Below are 24916 nucleotides of genomic sequence, written 5' to 3' on the forward strand. Positions count from 1 at the left end.
GTAACAGTTTAGTAACAGACAAGGACACTTCCATTTGATGTACTCATAACCAGGCCTACCAATATACTGACCTCAAGATAAAAGTCTCTCTATGGCGTTTGCCCATCCAGTGAGTAAATCACCCAGCACACAGATTAACTATTTAGCAGTTTAAATTCATTAAATACAGACATGTTACATATACATTAAATACCAAGACAGAACACATAAAATAAAACCAAGGGAAAAACCTATTAAATACATGCTTCCTAAGCATCTCTTATTCATGACTGTAGGGCTATCACCCAACATTAACAGCAATCTCCTCTATAGCATTGAAGATTCCTGAAATTTAATCAAAACGTGGAATCAACATATATATTTTTCTTTCTTATACAGATTATCTATCAAGAGATAATTTTTTTTTTTTTTTTTTTTTTTTGAGACAGTCTCATTCTGTTACCCAGGCTGGAGTGCAGTGGCACAGTCTTGGCTGATTGCAACTTTTGCCTCCTGGGTTCAAATGATTCTCCTGCCTCAGCCTCCCAGGTAGCTGGGACTACAAGTGTGCACTGCCATGTCCAGCTAATTTTTGTATTTTTAGTAGAGATGGGGTTTTGCCATGGTGGCCAGGCTGTTCTGGAACTCCTGACCTCAGGTGATCCACCCACCTCGACCTCCCAAAGTGCTGGGATTACATGCGTGAGCCACCGCACTCGGCCAAGAGATAATCTTAACAACAGATTATCTTGTTTCCATTTTGTTTCTTTGTTCAATTCAGCATCCTCATGATTATAACACAGGTAATGACAATTTAGTTATTTGATCCAAAAAGCCAAACTATTACTGTTACATAAGGAATAAAGTGACTTGTGGGAAAAAATCATATTATAGCTTACCCAAGTTAACCAGTATTAATTTCTGAGTAGTTTCAAATTGTCAGACGTCTTCTCCCTTATTCACTTAAGAGGGACTCTAGCAGTTTATGCACTCAATCCCTAACTGCCCTTCAACTTACCTGAAATATATTACTGGGAATTTTTGGAAGGGAAAATGGAATATTAAATAGGGAACTTCTAAGCTTGTCATTCAAGAATCTCCAAAATTGGTCCTTAATGAGTTCTCCATCTTTCTTTTTCTTTTCTTTTTTTTGAGAAGGAGTTTCACTCTTGTTGCCCAGGCTGGAGTGCAATGGCACGATCTTGGCTCACTGCAACCTGTGCCTCCCGGGTTCCAGCGATTCTCCTGCCTCAGCCTGCCGAGTAGCCGGGATTAGAGGCATGCGCCACCATGCCCGGCTAATTTTTGTATTTTTTTAGTAGATACGGGGTTTCGTCATTTTAGCTAGGCTGGGCTTGATCTCCAGACCTCAGGTGATCCGCCTGCCTCCGCCTCCCAAAGTGCTGGGATTACAGGTGTGAGCCATTGAGCCCGGCCACCATCTTTCAGGTTTAAACTTCCCCATATATGCTTTATGTATTTGAATCAAATTTTTCATTTATTATTTTACTTTTTAGATTGACAGATATAATTGTATCTATTACATAAAACATGTTTTGAAGTATTTATATACACTGTAGAATGACTAAATCTAGCTAATTAAGATAAATTACCTTGTATAGTTTTCATGTTTGTCATGAAACACTTATCTGCTCCCTCAGCATTTTTTGAGAGTACGATATCTTGTTATTAACTATAATCATCGTGTTATACAACAGAGGGCTTGAATTTATTTGTCCCACCTAACTGAAATGTATTCTTTGAACAACATCTTCCAATCCTCCCCCACTGATTTCCCCAACCTCTGGCAACAACCATTCTACCCTATTTCTTTGAGATAAACTTTTTTAGGTTCTACATATGAGTGAGATCATGTGATATTTTTCTGTACCTGACTTATTTCACATAGCATGATGTCCTCCAGGTTCATCCCTCCTGTCACAAATGACAGGATTTTCTCCCCTTTTTATGGCTACATAGTATTCTACTGTGTGTGTGTGTGTGTGTGTGTGCCAAATTTTGTTTGCCCATTCATCCACTGATGAGTCAACAATTTTAAAAAACTTGAAGATTCTCTATGTGCAGGAAACTATCTCAGATATTTTGTATTTTTGAGCCTTTGTTCCAGCCATTTCATTCTGATCTGGAATATTCTTTGTGTTTGCCCAAATCTAAATTGTTCAGGGCTTGGCTTTCCAGCCCAGCCCCTTAGCCAAACTCCCTTTCCTGAATTCCTACAAGCCTTACATTTTTACAACTTATTTGGCGTATATAATTTGATGACATACCTTTATTGTTCTCATGTTAAACATAGTTACATAATTTCTCAGGCCTTTTCATTTTGTCTTCACTGCTCTAGTGCTATGGTCTGAATGTTTGTGTCCCTCCAAAATTTCTATGTTAAAATCCTAACCCTTAAGGTGATGGTACTAAGAGGCAGGACCTTTAAGAGGTAAAGACCTTATGGGGTGAAGCTCTTCATAAGGGTGAAGCACCTTATGAATGGGATTAGTACCCTTATAAAAGAGGCCCAAGAGACCCTAACCCCTTCTACCATGTGAATACACAGTGAGAGGTTGGCAGTCTGCAACCTAGAAGGGGGCCTTCACCAGAATCCGGCCATGCTGGCACCCTGGTCTCACACTTCCAGCTTCCGAAATATCAGAAATAAACATTTGTTGTTTATAAGCCACCATGTTTATGGTATTTTTGTTATAGCAGCTTCAACACGCTAACACTTCTAGTTTGCTGGCTTTGGGAAACTTATGAGCTCAGATCAAAAACTCATTTGTAATTAGACAATTCCAGTTGGAAATGATTTTTAAATAAACTCCTTAATGCAAAAGTTGGAGCAATGATTCCAAGCTAACAGGCCTTGAATCCTGGTACTAGAGGGAGAGAGGGGAGGGCTATGCAAAGAGTGGCTTTAAGCCATTATGCGTACATATATGCATACACATATATTCTGTTATTTTAGGCTGCGGGTAGGCATTCTAGATAAAAATCATTAAACAGCTTTTCTCACTTTATTGGAGTCATTTGTTTCTATCAAATTTTCTTATTTTAATAAAGGGATCCACAAAATCTTTTTAAACTATAAAGGGGTCCCTAGATTTATAAATGGGCTAGTGCTCATCTAGTGGGTTTTGAGACACTATGATTCATTTCATTACGCCACATCTCACTTTTAGCTGCTCTTACAACTAGCTGACATACAGTAGAATAGAGAACACACTTGTTTTAGAAGAAACTCCTAAGCAATCCTGCCATGGTGAACTGTACTCCAAAAGACTCAGTTCCAAGTACCAATAGTTAGCAAATCTGGGCAGAAAGGAACCATCATACTTGTCCTGGAAGGGGTTGAAAGTTATTGTTCCTAATATTTATAGGGTTAGAAGTATGTGTGTTTAGACTTCCAAGTAGGCCTAGCCAAGCTGATAACTTATTCCAAGAACATAAAACCATTACTAGGCCTCTTTGAGAAAGGTTCTGTCCCCATGAAATCTCACAATCATTATTTTTGATAGGATTTGGGTCAATGCTAAAGAACTTAGAAGAGCAGTTGTGGAAGTTTTCCTTTCTTTTTATTTTTTTTTACATTGCACAGAATGGAAGTAAATTCTACTTGAGAACATTTACTTCTATATGCAAGATTTAGATGCTAGGCACCAATGAATGTTTTTCAGAAAGGAAAGTCAGGACTCTGAAACTGGACAATGTATCAGAGCATGTGAATTAGCTCCTTTGTGTGCTGTTTTTCCCTATTCATAATCTTCCATTATGCTCTCACCAAGGCAAATGACTACTTAAAGCCTCTAAAATAGGAGGCAGTTCCCAAATCATTTACATCTGATTCTGTGTTTTTAGTTGTCATTATCATCTCTTCTTTTATAATAATAGACAAATTCAAAATTTTTCTATAGAATAATGCAAGTTATTGACCTTAACTTTTTTTTAACATCCATAGATTCATCTGTTCACTCAACTATGTTTTCAATTGTTTACTTACCTAATCTATTAATCCATTTAATAAAATAATCTCTCAACTTCTTTATTCATTTAACACACTCATTCATTCTTACACTTATTCAATATTTATTGAGTGCATACTATGTACTTCAATATTATATTAAGTCCTAGTAATAAAATGATGAATTGAACCAAATATGATCCTTGACATCACAGGGAGGTTAAAATGCAGTGGAAGAAAAATATAAAAAGATCACAAAAAAAATGTAAACTGTTAACTGTGGCATCTTTCAAAAAGGAGAGGTAAAAGATAGTATAAAAATCTGTAATAGGAATAGTTGACCCAAGCATGATTTTCTGAGGAAGCACCAAAGAAGCTAGAAGATGGGAAATGAGAAGGAGCTACAGAAATGAAGAGGGGAAGGAAAAGCGTTTCAGGCAGAGGATGCACTCACTATGTACCAGTGGCCTGCAGAGGAAGGGAGGATGGTGCATATGCAGAACAGAATGGTCAATGCAGCTGAAGAGGAGGGAGGAAGTGGCACATGATGAAAAATGTAGTTGGAAGAAAGACCATTAATGCATAGTCTGGAAAAATTCAGATGTGGAAGAGCAGGATTTATTCTGTCAGCTATTCAAATAAGCCTTTCCAAACCAAGTCAGCTCTTATTCCCTCCAAGCTCAAGTTTGTACCAAATCAGCAGCCGACTCCAAAAAGCATCTCAAAAACTTTGCTCAATTTAGAAGTGCAGTCAATAGAGGAATAAAGAGTGTGGGGGAGGGGGACGCCCAAGATGGCCGAATAGGAACAGCTCCAGCCTCCAGCTCTCAGCATGAGCGACACAGAAGATGGGTGATTTCTGCATTTTCAACTGAGGTACTGGGTTCATCTCACTGGGCGTGTTGGACAGTCAGTGCTAGTCAGCAGGTGTAGCCCGACCAGCGAGACCACAGTGCAATCAAACTATAACTCAGGACTAAGAAACTCAATCAAAACCGCTCAACTACATGGAAGCTGAACAACCTGCTCCTGAAGGACTACTAGGTACATAACGAAATGAAGGCAGAAATAAAGATGTTCTTTGAAACCAATGAGAACAAAGATACAACATACCAGAACCTCTGGGACACATTTAAAGCAGTGTGCAGAGGGAAATTTATAGCACTAAATGCCCACAAGAGAAAGCAGGAAAGATCTAAAATTGACACCCTAACATCACAATTAAAAGAACAAGAGAAGCAAGAACAAACACATTCAAAAGCTAGCAGAAGGCAAGAAATAACTAAGATTAGAGCAGAACTGAAGGACATAGAGACACAAAAAACCCTCCAAAAAAATCAATGAGCCCAGGAGCTGGTTTTTTGAAAAGATCAATAAAATTGATATACTGCTAGCAAGACTAATAAAGAAGAAAAGAGAGAAGAATCAAATAGACACAATAAAAAATGATAAAGGGGATGCCACCAATCCCACAGAAATACAAACTACCATCAGAGAATACTATAAACACCTCTATGCAAATAAACTAGAAAACCTAGAAGAAATGGATAATTTCCTGGACACTTACACTCTCCCAAGACTAAACCAGGAAGAAGATGAATCCCTGAATAGACCAATAGCAGGCTCTGAAATTGAGGCAATAATTAATAGCCTGCCAACCAAAAAGAGTCCAGGACCAGACGGATTCACAGCTGAATTCTACCAGAGGTACAAGGAGAAGTTGGTACCATTCCTTCTGAAATTATTCCAGTCTATAGAAAAAGAGGGAATCCTCTCTAACTCATTTTATGAGGTCAACATCATTCTGATACCAAAGCCTGGCAAAGACACAACAAAAAAAGAGAATTTTAGACCAATATCCCTGATGAACATCGATGCAAAAATCCTCAATAAAATACAGGCAAAGCGAATCCAGCAGCACATCAAAAAGCTTATCCACCATGATCAAGTGGGCTTCATCCCTGGGATGCAAGGCTGGCTCAACATACACAAATCAATAAATGTAATCCAGCATATAAATAGAACCAAAGACAAAAACCACATGATTATCTCAATAGATGCAGAAAAGGCTTTTGACAAAATTCAACAGCCCTTCATGCTAAAATCTCTCAATAAATTTGGTATTGATGGAACGTATCTCAAAATAATAAGAGCTATTTATGACAAACCCACAACCAATATCATACTGAATAGGCAAAAACTGGAAGCATTCGTTTTGAAAACTGGCACAAGACAGGGATGCCCTCTCTCACCACTCCTATTCAACATAGTGTTGGAAGTTCTGGCTAGGGCAATCAGGCAAGAGAAAGAAATTAAGGGTATTCAGTTAGGAAAAGAAGAAGTCAAATTGTCCCTGTTTGCAGATGACATGATTGTATATTTAGAAAACCCCATCGTCTCAGCCCAAAATCTCCTTAAGCTGATAAGCAACTTCAGCAAAGTCTCAGGATACAAAATCAATGTGCAAAAATCACAAGCATTCATACACACCAGTAACAGACAAACAGAGAACCAAATCATGAATGAACTCCCATTCACAGTAGCTTCAAAGAGAATAAAATACCTAGGAATCCAACTTACAAGGGATGTAAAGGACCTCTTCAAGGAGAACTACAAACCACTGCTCAATGAAATAAAAGAGGACACAAACAAATGGAAGAACATACCAGGCTCATGGATAGGAAGAATCAATATTGTGAAAATGGCCATACTGCTCAAGGTAATTTACAGATTCAATGCCATCCCCATTAAACTACCAATGACTTTCTTCAAAGAATTGGAAAAAACTGCTTTAAAGTTAATGTGGAACCAAAAAAGATCCCACATTGCCAAGACAATCCTAAGCCAAAAGAACAAAGCTGGAGGCATCACGCCACCTGACTTCAAACTATACTACAAGGCTACAGTAACCAAAACAGCATGGTACTGGTACCAAAACAGAGATATGGACCAATGGAACAGAACCAAGCCCTCACAAATAATACCACACATCTACAGCCATCTGATCTTTGACAAACCTGACAAAAACAAGAAATGCGGAAAGGATTCCCTATTTAACAAATGGTGCTGGGAAAATTGGCTAGCCATAAGTAGAAAGCTGAAACTGGATCCTTTCCTTACTCCTTATATGAAAATTAATTCAAAATGGATTAGAGACTTAAATGTTAGACCTAAAACCATAAAAACCCTAGAAGAAAACCTAGGTAATACCATTCAGGACATAGGCATGAGCAAGGACTTCGTGTCTAAAACACCAAAAGCAATGGCAACACAAGCCAAAATTGACAAATGGGATCTCATTAAACTAAAGAGCTTCTGCACAGCAAAAGAAACTACCATCAGAGTGAACAGGCAACCTACAGAATGGGAGAAAATTTTTGCAATCTACTCATCTGACAAAGGGCTTTTATACAGAACATACAAAGAACTCAAACAAATTTACAAGAAAAAAACAAACAACCCCATCAAAAAGTGGGCAAAGGATATGAACAGACACTTCTCAAAAGAAGACATTCATACAGCCAACAGACACATGAAAAAATGCTCATCATCACTCGCCATCAGAGAAATGCAAATCAAAACCACAATGAGATACCATCTCACACCAGTTAGAATGGCAATCATTACGAAACCAGGAAACAGCAGGTGCTGGACAGGATGTGGAGAAATAGGAACACTTTTACACTGTTGGTGGGACTGTAAACTAGTTCAACCATTGTGGAAAACACTGTGGCGATTCCTCAAGGATCTAGAACTAGAAATACCATTTGACCCAGCCATCGCAGTACTGGGGATATACCGAAAGGATTATAAATCATGCTGCTATAAAGACAGGTGCACACGTGTGTTTATTGCGGCACTATTCACAATAGCAAAGACTTGGAATCAACCCAAATGTCCATCAGTGACAGACCGGATTAAGAAAATGTGGCACATGTACACCATGGAATACTATGCAGCCACAAAAAAGGATGAGTTCGTGTCCTTTGTAGGGACATGGATTCAACTGGAAACCATCATTCTCAGCAAACTATCACAAGAACAGAAAAGCAAACACCGCATGTTCTCACTCATAGGTGGGAATTGAAAATGAGATCACTTGGACACAAGAAGGGGAACATCACACACCGGGGCCTATTGTCGGGGGGGCAGGGAGGGATAGCATTCATTAGGAGATATACCTAATGTAAATGACGAGTTAATGGGTGCAGCACACCAACATGGCACATGTATGCATACGTAACAAACCTGCACGTTGTACACATGTACCCTAGAACTTAAAGTATAATAATAAAAAAAAAGGAAAAAGAAAAAGAAATAAACATGAGTGCCGAAGGAAGCGTGGTCCCCACTGTAAGTAAGCATCAGAGGAGGCTGATTTAGAAAGCGTCCTCTTGTTATTGCTTATAGACTTGCTTATTACTTGTTTCTCCAGTAGTATCTTTGGACTAAAGATTTCTTTACTCCTTTTCCTGGATTGAACATTTATGCTTGGCAAAGAACAAGTTAGTTTAGTGATTTAAAGAGTTTTTATTTTTATTTTCTTGCCAGTATAAAGACTCACCTATAACACTAAGCTCTGCGTTGGAAAAGATAACTCCATGTTTATTCTCTGCCAAACACTGATACATGCCAGCATCTGAGAGGTTCACTATTGTTATGTTGAGTGTTCCTTGCTCAATTTGAATTCTATCCTGTGAAAGAAAAGAGGAACATAAAAACAATGACCTTCTATAACTGAGACTTTAAGGCAATTTTACCACGTGTAATATCAAGGAAGCTTAATGGGAAGAAAATAGCCATCATATAAGCAATTTACATAACATGATCTATTTATCTGTCAACTAAATTTTGTGTCAGGTCAGATGCTACATGGAACAACCAGTACATCAGTTGGTAAATGGAATTTAAATTGTAGGATTATCTTGAGTTCTCAATGATTTAATAGTGGAGCCATTCAGATTAATATCCTCTCCAAACAGAACTTGAAATTTAAAATGCTTTTTAACTTTAAGGATTTGTACTAACCAGAGTTAGGGGGTTTTGGAAATACAACCAAATTTACTGTTTAGAGTGTTTAAAACACTCACATTTTGAGCAGGTGATACTTTGAAGGTTAATAGGATTACAATTTTGGATGAAACAGAGGCAACTATTTAATATAGGTTGAGGTTTACTGAAAAATGCAGGTAATAATAGTTTAATATTCCTTTAGTTTATGGTTGTCAGTGGTGTGATTTAAGCTGAAGTCCATCTGGTGGCCAATCTGAAGGAGGCAAAGTTAGTATGTGGCACAGGAGATCTTCCTCGTTTGTCACACTGAGGATATACAACTTATGTATCAATTTTCATAAGTATCAAAAAGGATCTCTTCTCTTCCTCTCCAGGAGCTATGCCATTCTCTCTCTCTCTCTCTCTCTCTCTCTATATATATATATATACACACACACACACACACACACACACACACACACACACACACACATATAAAGAGGTACTAGTTTTCTGTTTGTTGCAGGGTTGTGAGTTAGCTGACTGGACACTTTATTAGACTGTGATTAAATCTAGACATCCATATTCCCTCACATTAAGAAACCAGTCCAATTGCCCCACAGAAATGATAATTACCCATTTTTGAATAAACACAGAAATTGACCTGCCTAGTTTTAAAACTTGAAACTTACATTGGTCTCATCTGAGTTCACTCCTCAGGAGGTTGATCCTCAAGCAAGGGATTCAAACTCACTAGATCATGGCAACCAGAGAGTGAGACACAAGACCCTTCATCTGTCATGATGGCCCCTGTACCCCCACCTAATTCCTTTCTGTACACAGCTGCATCCCTTCCCCAGCTACATAAACTCCCAATTTTAGTTGGTTGGAGAGATGGATTTGAGACTGCTCTCCCATTCTCTTTGACTAAAACACCTGAACAAAGCCTTATTTCCTGGCAATACTCACTGTCTCAGTGATTGGCTCTCCGCACAGCAAGCGACAGGACCTAGATCAACCCCCTGGCATTTTGGTAACAGTTACACAAAGGGAGGAAAATACCAGTACCTAGGTACATATACTCTTGCAATTTGTTTGAGTCTGGCTTTTATAATAGACAGAATCATGCACAAGCTGGAGCCTTTCCAGCAAATGGAGAAGATGCATGAGGCAGGGGGTGGGTTAGACAAAACAGCCCCCTTTCTCTTCCTGTCATGTAAATTCATGTGGGGGCCATTGCTCTGAGCAGGCACTCTTTCCTGGGTGGTCTACTAGAAGACTGCCTCTCAATTTGAAGCCTGAGGAAAATGCCAAATTTCAATTAACATTTGATGTTCAGTAGGAAAATACATAAGGAAAATTAATCAGACACAATTGTTCCTCATTCTCAGGGTCCCCCACTCTGCCCCTGCTTCATTCAGATTTCTTTGTCAGTGTTTCTCTATTTAGATGGACATCCTGCATTGTGACAATGCCCCTTCTCTTATAGTGGATCCTGTAATGTATCTTCCTTTGTATGTTAGCACAATTGCATGTTCCAGACCTTTTGCATAACTTTCCCATTACAAACTCACATATGCTAATCTTTGAAGACCAATGATCTAGTACAAGAGCTTAATTGAAAGCTGGAGAATTGGATTTAAGTGCACTTTCTATTTATCAATTGCATTCACTCTCACTTTTTCCACTATAATGGTGTTTCATTGTTTATTATTTTAGAAACAATTCACCATTCTTGCGTTTCCATGGCAATGAGGCTATATTAAACATTATAGTCAAGACTAAGACACAATTACCATTAATTTGCTTACCCGAGTTAGCAGAGGTTCACCATTTTTTAGCCACCTGTACGTAGGCTTAGGCCTTCCATTTGCTTTACATTCCCAAAAGACATTTTCTTCCATGGCCACGTGAATATCATTTATTTTTTGAATCCAATTAGGTTGAGCTATAGCAGTTCAAAAAGTAAAGAAAAGGTGTATATTCAGTGTACACTCAATCTATTTTTCTCATATGCAATCAAAGGGCAAAATATACTTATAATAAAATTCCTTTTCCAGATGTTATGCAAATAACAAGACTGGGTAGACATTCGGGGAGATGCCTATACCCTACTCTGAATACCATTTTTGTGGTTCATATTGTAGTCTTTTAATCCCTAAATGCAAAATGGATAAAACTACCAATAGCATACGGTAAAATTAACTGTCCCTCTCCTGTAAGGATCTATTATTCCTTTTTTCCTTTCAGTAGAGATTATCTTCCCATTACCTACTCCCACTTTTAACTGGGCTGGTGTATTCCCAGGTATGCACTACATTTGCAGATTGCTTTGCAGCTAGAGGTAACCATGTAACTAAGTTCATGCCAACTGTATGTGTGTGAAAGTGGTGAGAGCAACTTCTGGGTTACTCACTTAAAGATACTTTCCCTAACCTCTTCTTGTCCCTTCACACTGATTGGAAAAGACTGACAATTGAAATAGCCTTGGGTGCAGACATGGAAGCTACATAGGATGAAAATGCTGACCCGTCAGCCTTGGACCATGAATGACCGTGTGGAGCAAAGCAGCTCCACACCCACCTGCCATTTTTGAGGAAAATAATGTGAGAGAGAAATAAACTTCTTATCTAAGCTACTTTATTTTGGGGTCTCCTTTGTGAGAATAGCTTAGCTTGTCCCTCACTAATATACTTCACTCCCACATGTTGTATAGATAAATTTTGTGATTTCTTTCTCCTTTAAGACTATCATCATTGTTTATTATTGATTTCATATTGATAGAATGTTATCTACAGGAATATGACTCTAGAACCCGAAATCTTTAAATGAGTCCTGATTTTTATTAAACCTCCTCAGGAAATCAAGTCCTGTCCACAGCCTCACACAGGAATTCAAAGCAGCACTTACTTCCCACATTGCCCAATGCAATCCATTACCCCTCCCCACCCAAATGATACCATATTTTCTGTACTTCATTGAAGTCACATTTTCTTTCCTTATTTTCAATAGATATAAAGACAATGTTAACTCCATGTTCCATAAAAAGTCTTCATAAATATCAAATCTTGCCTCAAGCACAATTCATGCCATTAAGAATAATGATAAACATATTCAGGTAGAAGACCTTCAGCCCAAAGTCATGTAGAAGATAACCATAGCTGTCATTCTGGAATTTTATGTGTTCACAGGGCATTTCTACAGGGTAATGCCTACCAAAGTAAACCTAATAATCAAAGTTGATATCAGTATTTAATTAGGAGATGCTACTCATTATTCTTAACGTCTCTTCCAGCTGACTTGACCTCAGTATCTTCATTCAACGTTTCAAATCATACATAATTTATTTCAAAAGGAAACTGCTACTGTTGAGGCCAAGCTGTATATTTTACCTTTTCAATAATAAACAAAACTAGAAAAACACTCAACAAGTCACTTAACCAGCAGAGGTCTCTAGGCCCTTGAATAAATGCTGCTTTTTTCTTTTCTCACCTATAAGCAATTTTATGCTTTTCAATGAGCAAAACACAGTTTTACACATCCTCTACTGATGGGATGATGCACTGCTGCATACGAGGGGAGGCCAAAAGGGTCAACTTCAAAATATTTTAGAACATCAACAAGCATTAACTTGAATGAAGGGTTATAACCTACACCCTTAAAAGAGCTGCAAGTCTTCGCTGTTCTTTATTTTCCTGCTGCTAATGCAAAGGAAGCTAAAAAGGTTCTCTGCTTGGAGAATTTGATGTGTAACCCTGATAGGGCTAATGCAGTTGTATGCCTGATTTCACATTCAACCTGCTGAATATTTACCCCCTACAGAGTCCATGAAAACAAAGCAAACAAGAAAAGCCACAGAAATCTGTGAGGAATATTAACAACGAAGCCAAACTTTTGAAAGAGAGTGAGGAAAAAAACGGAAGGGCAAATGTAACTTATGAAGCAATGTCAAGTTGAAGTTCAAAAAGGAAACATCAAAACCACATGCAGAGACAGAGATTTCAATGTCATAGATTTCCTGTAACACTGGGCTTACTTATTGCTTTCTTTCAAAAATGCAGAAAGCTGGAAGCAAAACCTTGCAATATCAAGAAGTAGGTGAGGCAGAGAAGAGAGAGACTGGAGAGAATTTTGAAAAGACCTTGCAAAGTTCTAACTAGTTAAGCACTTCTGAGGGCTCATTCTGTCTCTTCCCACAGGGTTATGGAGGTCAAGGAATCAGATGAGAATACTCAGTGGTAGTTATTTGTGCTGGCCAAGGTGAAATCAACAAAAAAATTCAGTGTCTGTGAGAGATCACTTGGCACTTTCTTTATTTTTAAAATAAAATTAATTCATAGAAGACAAATTTGAACTGATATAAACATATTCCTCTCAAAGTGAGTGTCTGAACGTGGGCCCATGAAGATGAGAAATGAAATATCAATCATATTATGTATGTGACAAAGAGCGATAGTCTTTATCTTAACACGCCAATTGCAAATCTACAGGGCAAAAGCCCATGTAGTAAAGGTTTTCACTCCTGCTCACTTAGATTGGATGAATTATATCTAAATGTGTGAGTTTTTCATACTAGAATAACTAAAGTTATATGCTTGATGATAATGACTCATATATCTCCATATTTGGAGGGAGAGGGTTACCTAGTTCAAAGTCCTTAGATAACAAAAATCCCAGTTAAGCATATTATAAGATATATCATTAGCTCCTCCCCCTTTTGTGATAATGCATTGGGTACGGGGTATTTATTGCTTAATATCAAGGTTCAGCTACATTTTACAACTCCTTGTCTAAACACAGGTTGAACATCCCTAATCTGAAGACCTAAAATCTGAAATGCTCTATAATTTGAAACTTTTTGAGCGCCACCATGATGCCACAAGTGGAAAATTTCACACTTGATCTCATAAGACTGGTCATAGCAAATACAGTGAAAATTTTGTTTCATACATTAAATTATGCAAAATATTAAAATGTTGCATAAATTACCTTCAGGCTATGTGTTTAAAGTATATATAAAACATAAATAAACTTCATGTTTAGGCTTAGGTCGAAATATTCCAAAATCCTAAAAAATCTAAAATCCGAAACACGTCTGGTCCCAAGCATTTCAGGTAAGGGATACTCAACCTGAATCAACTCAGAGGAAGACCTGAACAGGTTAGTTTAGTACTATTATTTCAGAAGCCATTTCTAAATGTCTTTTTCTTTGTAATATATGCAAAGCCCACATATTAAGCAGAAGTAAACACATTCACATATTGAAAGAGAACCGTCTGCTTTCAACTTCCATATTCTTTCAAGATTTGAAACAAAAGAATTCTTCTAGGACTCCTTAAGCATTGTTCTCAAACTACAAATTCAAATATAAGGTTAAATGGTTGTGCTGGGATTTGACCCTGTGACACAGTTTGTCTCCTGGATAGATAAACAATCTTTTCATTTCAATCTTTTATTCAATAACTGCTAGAAATGACCTAAATCAGCATTTGTGTATTCCAGCCACTGGAATTGTACAAGCATCTTATCCAATAATATTTTACATTGCAGGCAGATATAAATTAAACTCAGTGGGTCAAACAATTCTCAGGAGCATCCGGCTCTTCGATTTTCTAAAAACAGAAATTTGTAACTGAAAGAAATGCCAACATATGCCTTAGACCTTAGAAATTTAAAAATCTAAAAGAAAGGATATGATGGCAAACAAAACAAAACAAAACAAAACAAAAACCTCTAAATTACTATTACAAAGACGACCTGTAGACAATCACAGTTATTTCTGGTTGCTCACACAATTTTGAAGATGAATCATCTCCAGGGAATGCAGGAGTTTCACTGACATTGCTTAAGAATTTTAATGATAGTAGACTTTATGAGTTTGGAGATAATTACTTGGCTTTAGTTTACCACCTACCTACATAATGCTTCCCAAATCTTTCTCTCCAGCCTGGGATTCTTATGCAATTGACAGGATCATCAAGAAATTCTCACTTTACTTCAAATTCAGGGTTCCTAGTACTGGCATGAGAAATAGCCATTTTACAACGCTACTTAAGAGAGTCTTCCACTTTATTATTACAGTCTTTTTACAAACCCCTGACTTCCAGTTAGCAGAAGTCACTGAAAAGAAGGACCAGCTCTACAAGAAATATGCATGTTGGATTTTAGGGCAAGGTCCATGTTTGATGTTTGTTCAGCACTGACAATCTGCACTTCTCTGACTTCAGACTCTCATCCACTCCTCACACACCAATCAGTCTCCTCACAGGGGTATTCAAACTCAATTCCATGAAGCTCTGAGGGTTCTTAGAAGGTACTCCCTTCTACATTCACTCAAATTCTCAATATTTAATTCACAGCAAGGCTTCTTCCTTGCTGCAGCCTTGCTTTGTATTACATATTGAGCATTTCTTGTAAAATTTCATGTTAAAAATGTACCTTGAGAATTAAACATACACATACTTTGCTGATACTTGCTGATATCTTGTATTGTAAGAACAGCTTTGGAAATGCAGTCTGGAGATTGGAAGCTTGTTTTCTCCTTGAATTCATATTAGTTTGAACCTAATGATGTCTAACACTCCTTTTTATTTATTTATTTTTTTGACATGGAGTCTCGCTCTGTCACCCAGGCTGGAGTGCAGTGGCGTGATCTCGGCGCACTGCAAGCTCTGCCTCCCGGGTTCACACCATTCTTCTGCCTCAGCCTCCCAAGCAGCTGGGACTACAGGTGCCCGCCACTGCGCTCGGCTAATTTTTTGCATTTTTATTAGAGACGGGGTTTCACCGCATTAGCCAGGATGGTTTCCATCTCCTGACCTCGTGATCCACCTGCCTCGGACTCCCAAAGTGCTGGGATTACAGGCGTGAGCCACTACACATGGCCTCTCCTTTTGATTTTAATAAGTGAAACCTTTAGCCTTTAGATTGTCTCTTAAACCAACAGGATTCACAGTTCTCCTAGTTGTTTTTGTTAATTTGTACTTCATTCACACATTCTTATTTATGGCTTCTCCATCTCTACCTAAGTTAAAACTGACTTGCTTCTGGCAATGGTATGGGAGATGCCATCAGGCCAATCCTTTCACAGATAGCACAGATAGCCATGATAAACTCAAGTCAGAATATAAAAAGCCAACTATATGATGATACACTAAAAGGCAACTCAAAGCTGGCATATTTCTATTAATAGGTATTCATCAATACATAAAGCAAATATAACTGTAGGAAGTAATCTGTGTATGAGATAACAAGTAAGATTTCTGAATGTGCTCTGTCTCCTGTAAATACTACAAAAATTAGGAGAACATTATCATTATTTCGTATCTTTATTAATATTGAAAGTCTTCTGTCACCTGGCCAGGCGCAGTGGCTCATGCCTGTAATCCCAGCACTTTGGGAGGCCGAGGCAGGCAGATAACCTGAGGTCAGGAGTTTGAAACCAGCCTGGCCAACATGGTGAAACCCCGTCTTTGCTAAAAATACAAAAATTAGCCAGGCATGGTGGTGCCTGTCTGTAGTCACAGCTACTCAGGAGGCTGAGGCGCGAGCATCGCTTGAGCCTGGGAGGCAGAGGTTGCAGTGAGCTGAGATCGTACCACAGTACTCCAGCCTGGGCGATAGAGCGAGACCCTGTCTCAAAAATAAATTAATAAATACATAAATGAAAATGAAGTCTTCTGCCATCTGGTTTTACACCTCTTACTTTCTGTCCAACTATGCCCAGTGAATCCACAGCTCCTGGTGAATAAAGGTCTTTGTCCTCCACTCCAAGAAGTCAGTTCAGAACTTTATGAATGAGTTATAGAATAAAAAAAAATGTGAATCAGCAATATGTGCATTTTCAAAAAGGCTGTTGGGCCCGATTTACTCAATTATACCCAGATCAATCAAGCTATGACTCTAACCTTACATAGATTAATTTCTCTATATTTCTTTATTTTTTTAATCTTCAAAGCCTCTACCTAATGTTTCCCTGAATCTGCTCTTACTCAGCTGAATCCATCCTCTTCTCTTTCCCTTATACACCTTGAGTTCAGTCTGAAATGCAATCAGTAATGGAAACTACTAATATATGAAATATCTAATCAGCTTCACTTTACGCACATCATTTCTAAACCTCTTAATATTCAGGTTAAGTGGACTTGCACTCAGTTTATAGATAAGACCCAGAGACATTAACATCCAGATTCAGAAAGTGGCTCAGTTAGCAATGGCACACAGGCCTGTTTGGCTCCAACCATTCTCTCTCCAGAGCCTCTCAAAAAAATCCAACCCTATCGCAAACGATAATGGGAGCGTTCTTTTGAGTGTATCCTTCTTAAAGTGCAACCTAAGAACCACTGTAGGTCCCCAAGTTTCCTTAAGGGAGTTCATTATGTCCTCTCTTTACAATTACATAAGTGTCAGACCATATTTTCTTCATACACTTCAATCGAAACAAAATATCATGACAAATTGAATACAGAAGTATGTAGGAGAATGCACCTGTATTCTCGTAAGACAGACATGAAAGAGATATGCAATAATATAAACCATGCCACTCTTTTCATTAAATATTTTTGTTTGAAAAAATATAGTCAGTTTTCTTATAGTATGTTAATTATTTCTAATGTATACTGGTTGTATTTTTGCCATTTTAAAGTAAGTTAAGTTCTAAGTTAAGTTCTCCATTTAAATTAATAATATGGCGTATATAGGTAAATATCGCTTACATAAGCAAAAGTTCTTTGAGGTATGCAATAATTTTTCAGGGTAAAAAGAAGTGCTTAAACCAACAGTTTGAGCACTCCTGTTTAGACAAGCAGAGGAGCTTTCAGATAAATGAATCAACTTAAGCAAAACCTCCTATAAGTAAATTTAAACAATATTCATTGATGAATAAAAAAATGTAACTGCGACATTTTGCCTTCTCTGGGACTACAGAGTGAGACTTGAATTGCATTTCCATATATTGTTCTTGATATGACTCTTTCATGGCTTAAAGTTTCTCATTAGGTGAGGACTTTATGCCTCCACTCCTATATTAATTCTCTCTGACTATTATTCACAACATTTCCTCAATGCGTACCCCTTGAAAAACTGCGGCAACACACTTTATTGGAACTACCAGATTAAAAAAAGAAACAAAAATTGTTGACTTTATCTTAAGTGACACTCATGGGAATTGAGGGTTTCAATATCAGTTCTGTCTAGGACAATTAAGCAAACTATTGCTCTACTGTGAAAATACCTTATCTACTGTGTTCAATTTTTGGTTTCTCTGTCCTTTAGGTCTCTTTGCAGGGCTGAATATTATCTTGTGATCCCATATACATAGCACATCCATGGGGAATTAGTATGCTCTGCTGTAAGATGCTTCAGTATTCATTTATTGATGACCTTAGAGATACTCAAACACCATTTGCAGTGTCATCAAGTCTACAGTTTTGTCTTTAGAGGCAAAAGACTGTAGCACAAAGGGTCTAGACATTCAGTCTTACATGTAATTTGAAGAAGAAAAAAAGAGTTTTTTTTTTGACTCAATAACCAGGTGACCAACTTAGAAAATAGAAAGTGAAAAAGTCAGTTGTTCATCCAGATGTTGTCATTTGTGACACTGGTAATGGAAAATGCAAGAAAGAGTATCTGGATGATTGATGGACTTTTTTTTTTTACCTTACCTATTGTATTAAAATGTTGCATTGGCAGGAAAAGTAACACAGGTAGAATAGCAGAAAAAAAGCAGTTCTAGCTGTGATTTCCATTCATTGCATTACCTTGAATAAGTTATTTTATATCTCTGGATCTTATTTGCTTTAATTATAAAAACCAAAGGGCTGGCCCCAGCAGTTACTTCCAGCTTAAGTATTACTGGATTCTGTGAAATATAGCCTTGTTTACTGCTCAGATATTAGATTCCCAATTTCCTAATTATGAAAATGGTTTTACTCTCATAACATCTGTTACAAAGAGAAGAAATTGTACGAAGATATTAAATATCAGGATCTTTTAGTTCACATTTCATTCTACTAAATGATGACTATAATTCTATCAGTCTTTCTGGGCAAAAAGGAAGTGACTACAGAGACAGAATGAAGTGCAAAGATGAATAATTATCAAGTGAATTGAATCCATTTTATACTTCCCTTTCCTTTCTTCAAAGATAATTGCCTTAACACTCTCATTCTACTTTGTGTAGACTGGCTACAATGCCTGATGTGACAATAAGCTGTTAGCTTTCCAGAGTACTAGGAACACCTTCTCTTGCATGTAATTTAAACTTCAGTTTCACAATACCATGGCGGGACAGCCTAAACATACAGTATTCTCACCATGTGGTTCCCAGACAAGCAGCATCAACATTACTTGGGAACTTACTAGAAATGCAAATTATTGGTCTTACTCTGGACTTACCAAATCAAAGCCTCTATCTGGTGTGTTCCCACTGGGAACACAGAACGGGACCCAGAATTCTGTGTTGTAATAAGACTTCCAAGTTATTCTGATGCACAGTGAAGTTTCAGAACCTCTAGCACAGCATTTGAAATCTAGCTCTGTTTTTTACTGTATAAACTTAAATCAATTACCTTAATCTCTTTGGGACTCAATTTCCATATCTATAAACCAGACAGGTGTAGGAATGAAATGAGAATATCCTATTGGCTCTAACTCCAAGACATATCTCAAGTCTCTCCATTTCTCTTCCTCTCTTACATCCTAACCAACAATATCTCTCACCTGGATATTGGCAATGGCCTCCTAACTAGTTGTCCGGCTTTCACTCTTGGTTTCCAATCATCCATTCACCACAAAACAACCTGAGTGGTCTTTAAAAACATTAATCAAATCGATTCACCCTCCTGCCTTGAAATGCTGTAATGGCTTCCCATTACACTCACAGAATAAAACCCAAACTCTGTGCCTGGCTTACAAAGTACCACAGTCTGTCACCTTCCTAAGGTTCCAACCTTTGCCCCTTGCTCACTACGATTTAGTTAACACTGACTTCCCTGCTGCATATCAAGAACGTCAAGTAGTTTTCTGCCTCAGAGCCTTTGCACTTCCTCACCTTCTGCTAGGAATGCACTTCCCCTTGAAGGCCTAGCTCATTTTCATCCTTTTGGTTTTGGGTCAGAGGGCCATTCTCAGACAAGTGTTTCCTGACTACCTCATCTTATGAAATCTTTCTCTTGCTCTCAGCTACTTTCTATCATATCGATCTATTTATTTATTCGAGATGGAGTCTTGCTCTGTTGCCCAGGCTGGAGTGCAGTGGCACAACCTCGGCTCACTGGAACCTCCGCCTCCTGGGTTTAAGTGATTCTCCTGCCTCAGCCTCCCAAGTAGCTGGGACTACCAGCATGCACAACCACCACACCCAGCTAATTTTCATATTTTAGTAGAAACGGGGCTGGTTTTGAATTCCTGGCCTCAAGTGACTCACCCACCTAGGCCTCCCAAAGTGCTGGGATTACAGGAGTGAGCCACTGTGCCTGGCCAGTCAACTTAATTATTTTCTTTATCACTCTTACCAGAAAATAAAATGTCCTAGTTAATTTATTTGCTTCTTAGTGCATTTCGGTTAACTTCCAGTAAAATATTAGGTCCTTGAGGGCAGAGATTTTGTCTTGCAACCATAGTGCCTAATAATGCCTCCCATATGGTAGGCAATTAAAAAAAATCTGTTAAACAAGTAAATAATGTATTAAAGTCATTTTGGAAAATGTTTATCTTTAGTAACAAAGATCCATAGCATTTTACCATTAAAAATAAATCTATTTTTAGGAAGTTTTTTAATGCCAAAAAAGACTGAGAAAAGTAGATTAAACTAGACCATGATAGCCAAGTACAGGTTATAGTAAAACAAATTGGGAAGATGGGGTAGGGTAAAAATGTTCTATGCCTGAACTTGCTTCAGTTCTTCATACATACTGAACATGAGTAGCACAGGCTAACTTGAAGACATGGCCACAGTAGGGACAAACCAACGGGCAATAGGACTTCCATTATTCAGACACTGGGAACAATGATCATGCCCAGCAGGCTTTTGAAAGAAGGTAAAATGTTTTTAATGCAAGAAGGAAAACAATGGCCATTTTACCAACCGTGAATAGGAGTTAGCACACTTGTAGTTGCTGAAGTGGACAGCTGATGAATGCAATAAACAACGTGGAATCCAAAGAAACAGGTTTCTAAGCTCAAACCCATGGTTTATAATCCCTAAGTGTGGCACACCTTAGTGTTGTAAGAAATTCTTATCAAGAAAGAGAATGTTCATGGATAAATGACTGGGGTACTCTTTCGCCTTTTATGATCTACATGGTGATTTTAATTATAATAATTCATTTAAATAGGAGACCTGTGCAGCTGGATATTACAAACACAGCACTGGGAAGACCCAGACCAGAAAAAAATGAGAGGAAAAAAGATGACAGCCAAGTGCTCATGTATAATTAAGCTCTCCTGTGACTGTGACAATGAAAACAATTAGATAATTTTTGATATGCTAGATAAGGAAAAACAAAAGAATAAACATAAACGCAATAGCCAAGTGCTATGGAAGTCAGCTGATCTGACAAGTTTTTAATACCAAGCATGGTTGACAAGTGAAGTAAGGCTGAATTATCTTCAGAAAGCAGGCAAATTTTATTTTATTCTGCTCTTTTTCCCATGCATGGCTGCAGATAACTCCATTTAAAAAGGAAACATTGTTAGAACCTGATTTTCATCTCCAGGGCAGGATCCCTGAAAAAAACATTTCCCTGCACAGGGCTGGGAGCCATTGACAAAGCAGATTTTCCATAACAGTAACCCTGGGGTACTCTATTTCCAGTGCAGGAAACCTCTAACCCACAGGAAAGCAGTATACCAACCCCTGGCTACAGAAAATTTCATACCAGTTTAACATACTGAGAGCAGGACTTTCACTTAACAGAAAATCATGAAAGTTAAAATGACTTTATTCAATTAGTTAAGCTACTCAAATAACATTTAGGAGCAGCCACCACTGAACTGAAGAGACTATTCAACTAAGAAAAAAGTGAAAACATTGACCAATTACCTGAATATTTACAGATTGTCCCTATCTGATATAGAAAAAATAATTATTACATTGGTGAGAAAAATGAGCCCTAAACAGTTAAAAATACACAGCCATAGCATCTCACTGAATAAATCTGTAACTTACAGTCTCGTATTTTTGCAGTCAGTTAACTGTGGTGTCTTTTGCTTTACAACCTATCAAATAAGATACCAACTATGACAGTTTAAGAGGAAAGCAAAGATTAAATATCAAGTCTGTCATCTGGCATGAGTAGAGTCAGTCCTCTAATATTCCTGAAGACAGGCGAATGATGAAAGAGAAGTGCAGATTTATTCAAACAGCTACTGCCCAGCTCATCAAGTGAAGTATTAACACTTTTTACAACTCTGTGTGTTCTCCCGCCCCAGAAGCTGCATCAGGGGAACATGAGTCCAAAATGCTGAGAGTCACTTAGGGGAGGTCATTGAAGGCTGGCTGATAGTGGAAATCTCCGCCCAGTTTCCAATCAAGCTTTTAAAAAATGTTACATGATTATTGATCAGAATTCTTTGGCCATAGCTTTTTCTTTTTTTCCTTCCTTCCTTTCCTTTTCCCTTTCCCTCCCTTCCTCCCTTTGTTCCATTTCTTTCTTTCTTTTTGGAAGGGAGAGCTTTATTAGCCTGCCTGGTGGCCATTCTGACAGGCTAGGAAGTGTAGCCTCCCTTGGCCAGAAGTTGTAAACTGGCACTTTGAAGGAGGAGCAAAGGGAACAAACAGGAATTTGTGCTGAATGGAGTGGCCTAATATACATATTTGATAAGCTACAGGAGGAGTCATGGATATTTATGATAGAAGAAATATGTGCTAGTGCAACTGAGTTTCATGGGTTCTGTGTATGAAATATACATATATTCATATTTATATATGTATGAAAATATGTAATTTCATACACAGAAGCCATGAATTTATATACATGTTCATATGTATATATGAATATACATATTTAGTAAGTCATAGGAGGAGTCATGGATATTTATGAAAGGAGAACCATCTGCATGGGCAACCCTTCATGGGTTTCAGGTATGAAAAATGGCAGTATTAGCATCTGAGGGTGGAGGTTTTGGCTCTGCGATGTCAAAAGGTAGAACAGAGGACATGAAACCCCTCAAAGCACATCCTCCCTAGAATAACAGAACCATTCTGTGTTGGCGGTCTTTTATCAGGCAAAAAATAAGGGGCAGCATCAGGTGGGTGGTTGATACCAGTGATGGAGTCTTTTCAAAGGGCTAGATTGTATTTAGCCCTTAGGGAAGAAAGGCTCATTGCTGTTAGCGAGGGAATGGGTATAACTAGATGTGTCTGACATTACCCTCCCATCATGGCCAAGAACTCATTTTTCAATGTTAATCTGGCCCCTCCCCCTTAGCCATGAGGGGTCCCCTTCTTTCTACTGGAGGGCTTAGAACTTTGGTCATATCTTAAAACCAAAATGCTTTATAAGAAGAATTAGTGAAATAAATAGACTTTTGTGGGATCAGTCACTGCAAGAAAGAAGAACATTTAAAGCTTTAGAACTACTCTCATTATTTTAATATGCATTGTTGTTTGTTTAAACCATTCTTAAATAATTATCAACCTAGAGTATTTGTTTTCTGTATCCCAGACAGATGGGATTCTGGCATGTTCCAATTTGGCAGAACTCAGTTTGCTTTCAAAATGCCTATCCAATGAAATCCTTTTCTAGATTTCAAATCAATATCCTAACAGGGTTTCCAAGATGGTCTCAATAATGACCATGTGCTAGTGGTTTTACATTTATATTATTTGGATCAATGCTGATGATATGATTGGAATAGGAGCAGCTGCACATAAAATGTCTTTGGGGTGAGAGAGATTTGTCACATTCCACTCTGATAAGAACTAAATTTGGACAGCGTGCATTTTGAAATGTTCATGGTACCACATTAAATTGCTACCAAATAGGAGCAATTACAAAAGATTAACACAAGCCTCAAATCAAAATTCTAATGAAGAAAAGCACAGAGCTTAAAAAAAGATAAATCAGGAGCAGGAATAATAAAATGTTTCCTGTATCAGGTTTACAGCTTGAGCAAAGAGAAAAAACAGACTTCTTAGCAAGTGTGTTCACACGAATATCCATCCTCCAAACACATCAGCCTAACGTCTTCCTCTCTACTCCATCAACATCCTTGCCCCCCACCCTCATTCTCCGCACCCAGAATCAGCCAGGGCTAATTATGGAGCAAACTATGAGTTTCACATAATCCTGTGCTACACAATCTCTCCCAAAATGCCTGAATGCCTCCCAGCTTATGATTTCAATATCAGGAAGTTCTGTAGTACTACCAACGATAAACTGAAATCATACACTTACCATAAAAAGTTAGCTGTCCCCTTGCTACATTTTTCCCTCTGGAATTTTCAGCCACACATTCATATAAACCAGCATCCTCCTGCTGAAAATTAGGGATCTCAAGAATTCCATTTGACTTGTGTCTTCTGGCTTTCCTTGCTATTGGCTTTCCATCAGCTCTTCGCCAGATAATAGTTGGTACTGGACTGATAGCAAGAATAAAAAGGAGTGAATCAAACTAGAGAAAACTGAACCTTTTATTTGAACCTAAACCCCTTCCTTCTTGGTTCTACACATATAAGCTTGTAGTGTTTTGCAAACTTCATCATTCCTCTATCTCCATTATAATTTTAATCATATCCACATCTCTAGCATTATTTATTTAGTGTTCTTAAAATCAAATAACTTTTCTTAACTTTAAATAAGGTGATCTGGTAGGGCGCAGTGACTCACACCTGTAATCCTGGCACTTTGGGAGGCCAAGGTGGGCGGATCATTTGAGGTCAGGAGTTTGAAACCAGCCTGGCCAACATAGTGAAACCCTGTCTCTACTAAAAATACAAAAAAATTAGGTGGGCATGGTGGCAGGTGCCTGTAA

The 24916-nt window shown here is 38.0% G+C and overlaps 1 protein-coding gene across 5 annotated transcripts in view; it reads right to left on the minus strand.

Annotated features, from left to right (window-relative positions):
- Positions 1-24916, minus strand: part of CNTN4 (contactin 4) — a 976954-nt gene that overhangs the window by 160984 nt on the left and 791054 nt on the right. For 3 of the 5 annotated variants that reach the window (XM_023218604.1, XM_023218603.2, XM_023218605.1), the window contains 3 exons: positions 24340-24524; positions 10753-10889; positions 8514-8643 (listed from right to left, as the gene is read on the minus strand). In XM_023218604.1, the coding sequence (XP_023074372.1) occupies positions 8514-8643; positions 10753-10889; positions 24340-24524 (452 nt within the window). Of the gene's footprint in view, positions 1-8513; positions 8644-10752; positions 10890-19336; positions 19383-24339; positions 24525-24916 lie in introns of those variants that run through there. The other 2 variants (XM_023218608.1, XM_023218606.1) reach the window with 1 other exon arrangement.

The sequence above is a fragment of the Piliocolobus tephrosceles genome, chromosome 2 (assembly GCF_002776525.5).
Source record: "Piliocolobus tephrosceles isolate RC106 chromosome 2, ASM277652v3, whole genome shotgun sequence".
NCBI lineage: Eukaryota > Metazoa > Chordata > Mammalia > Primates > Cercopithecidae > Piliocolobus > Piliocolobus tephrosceles.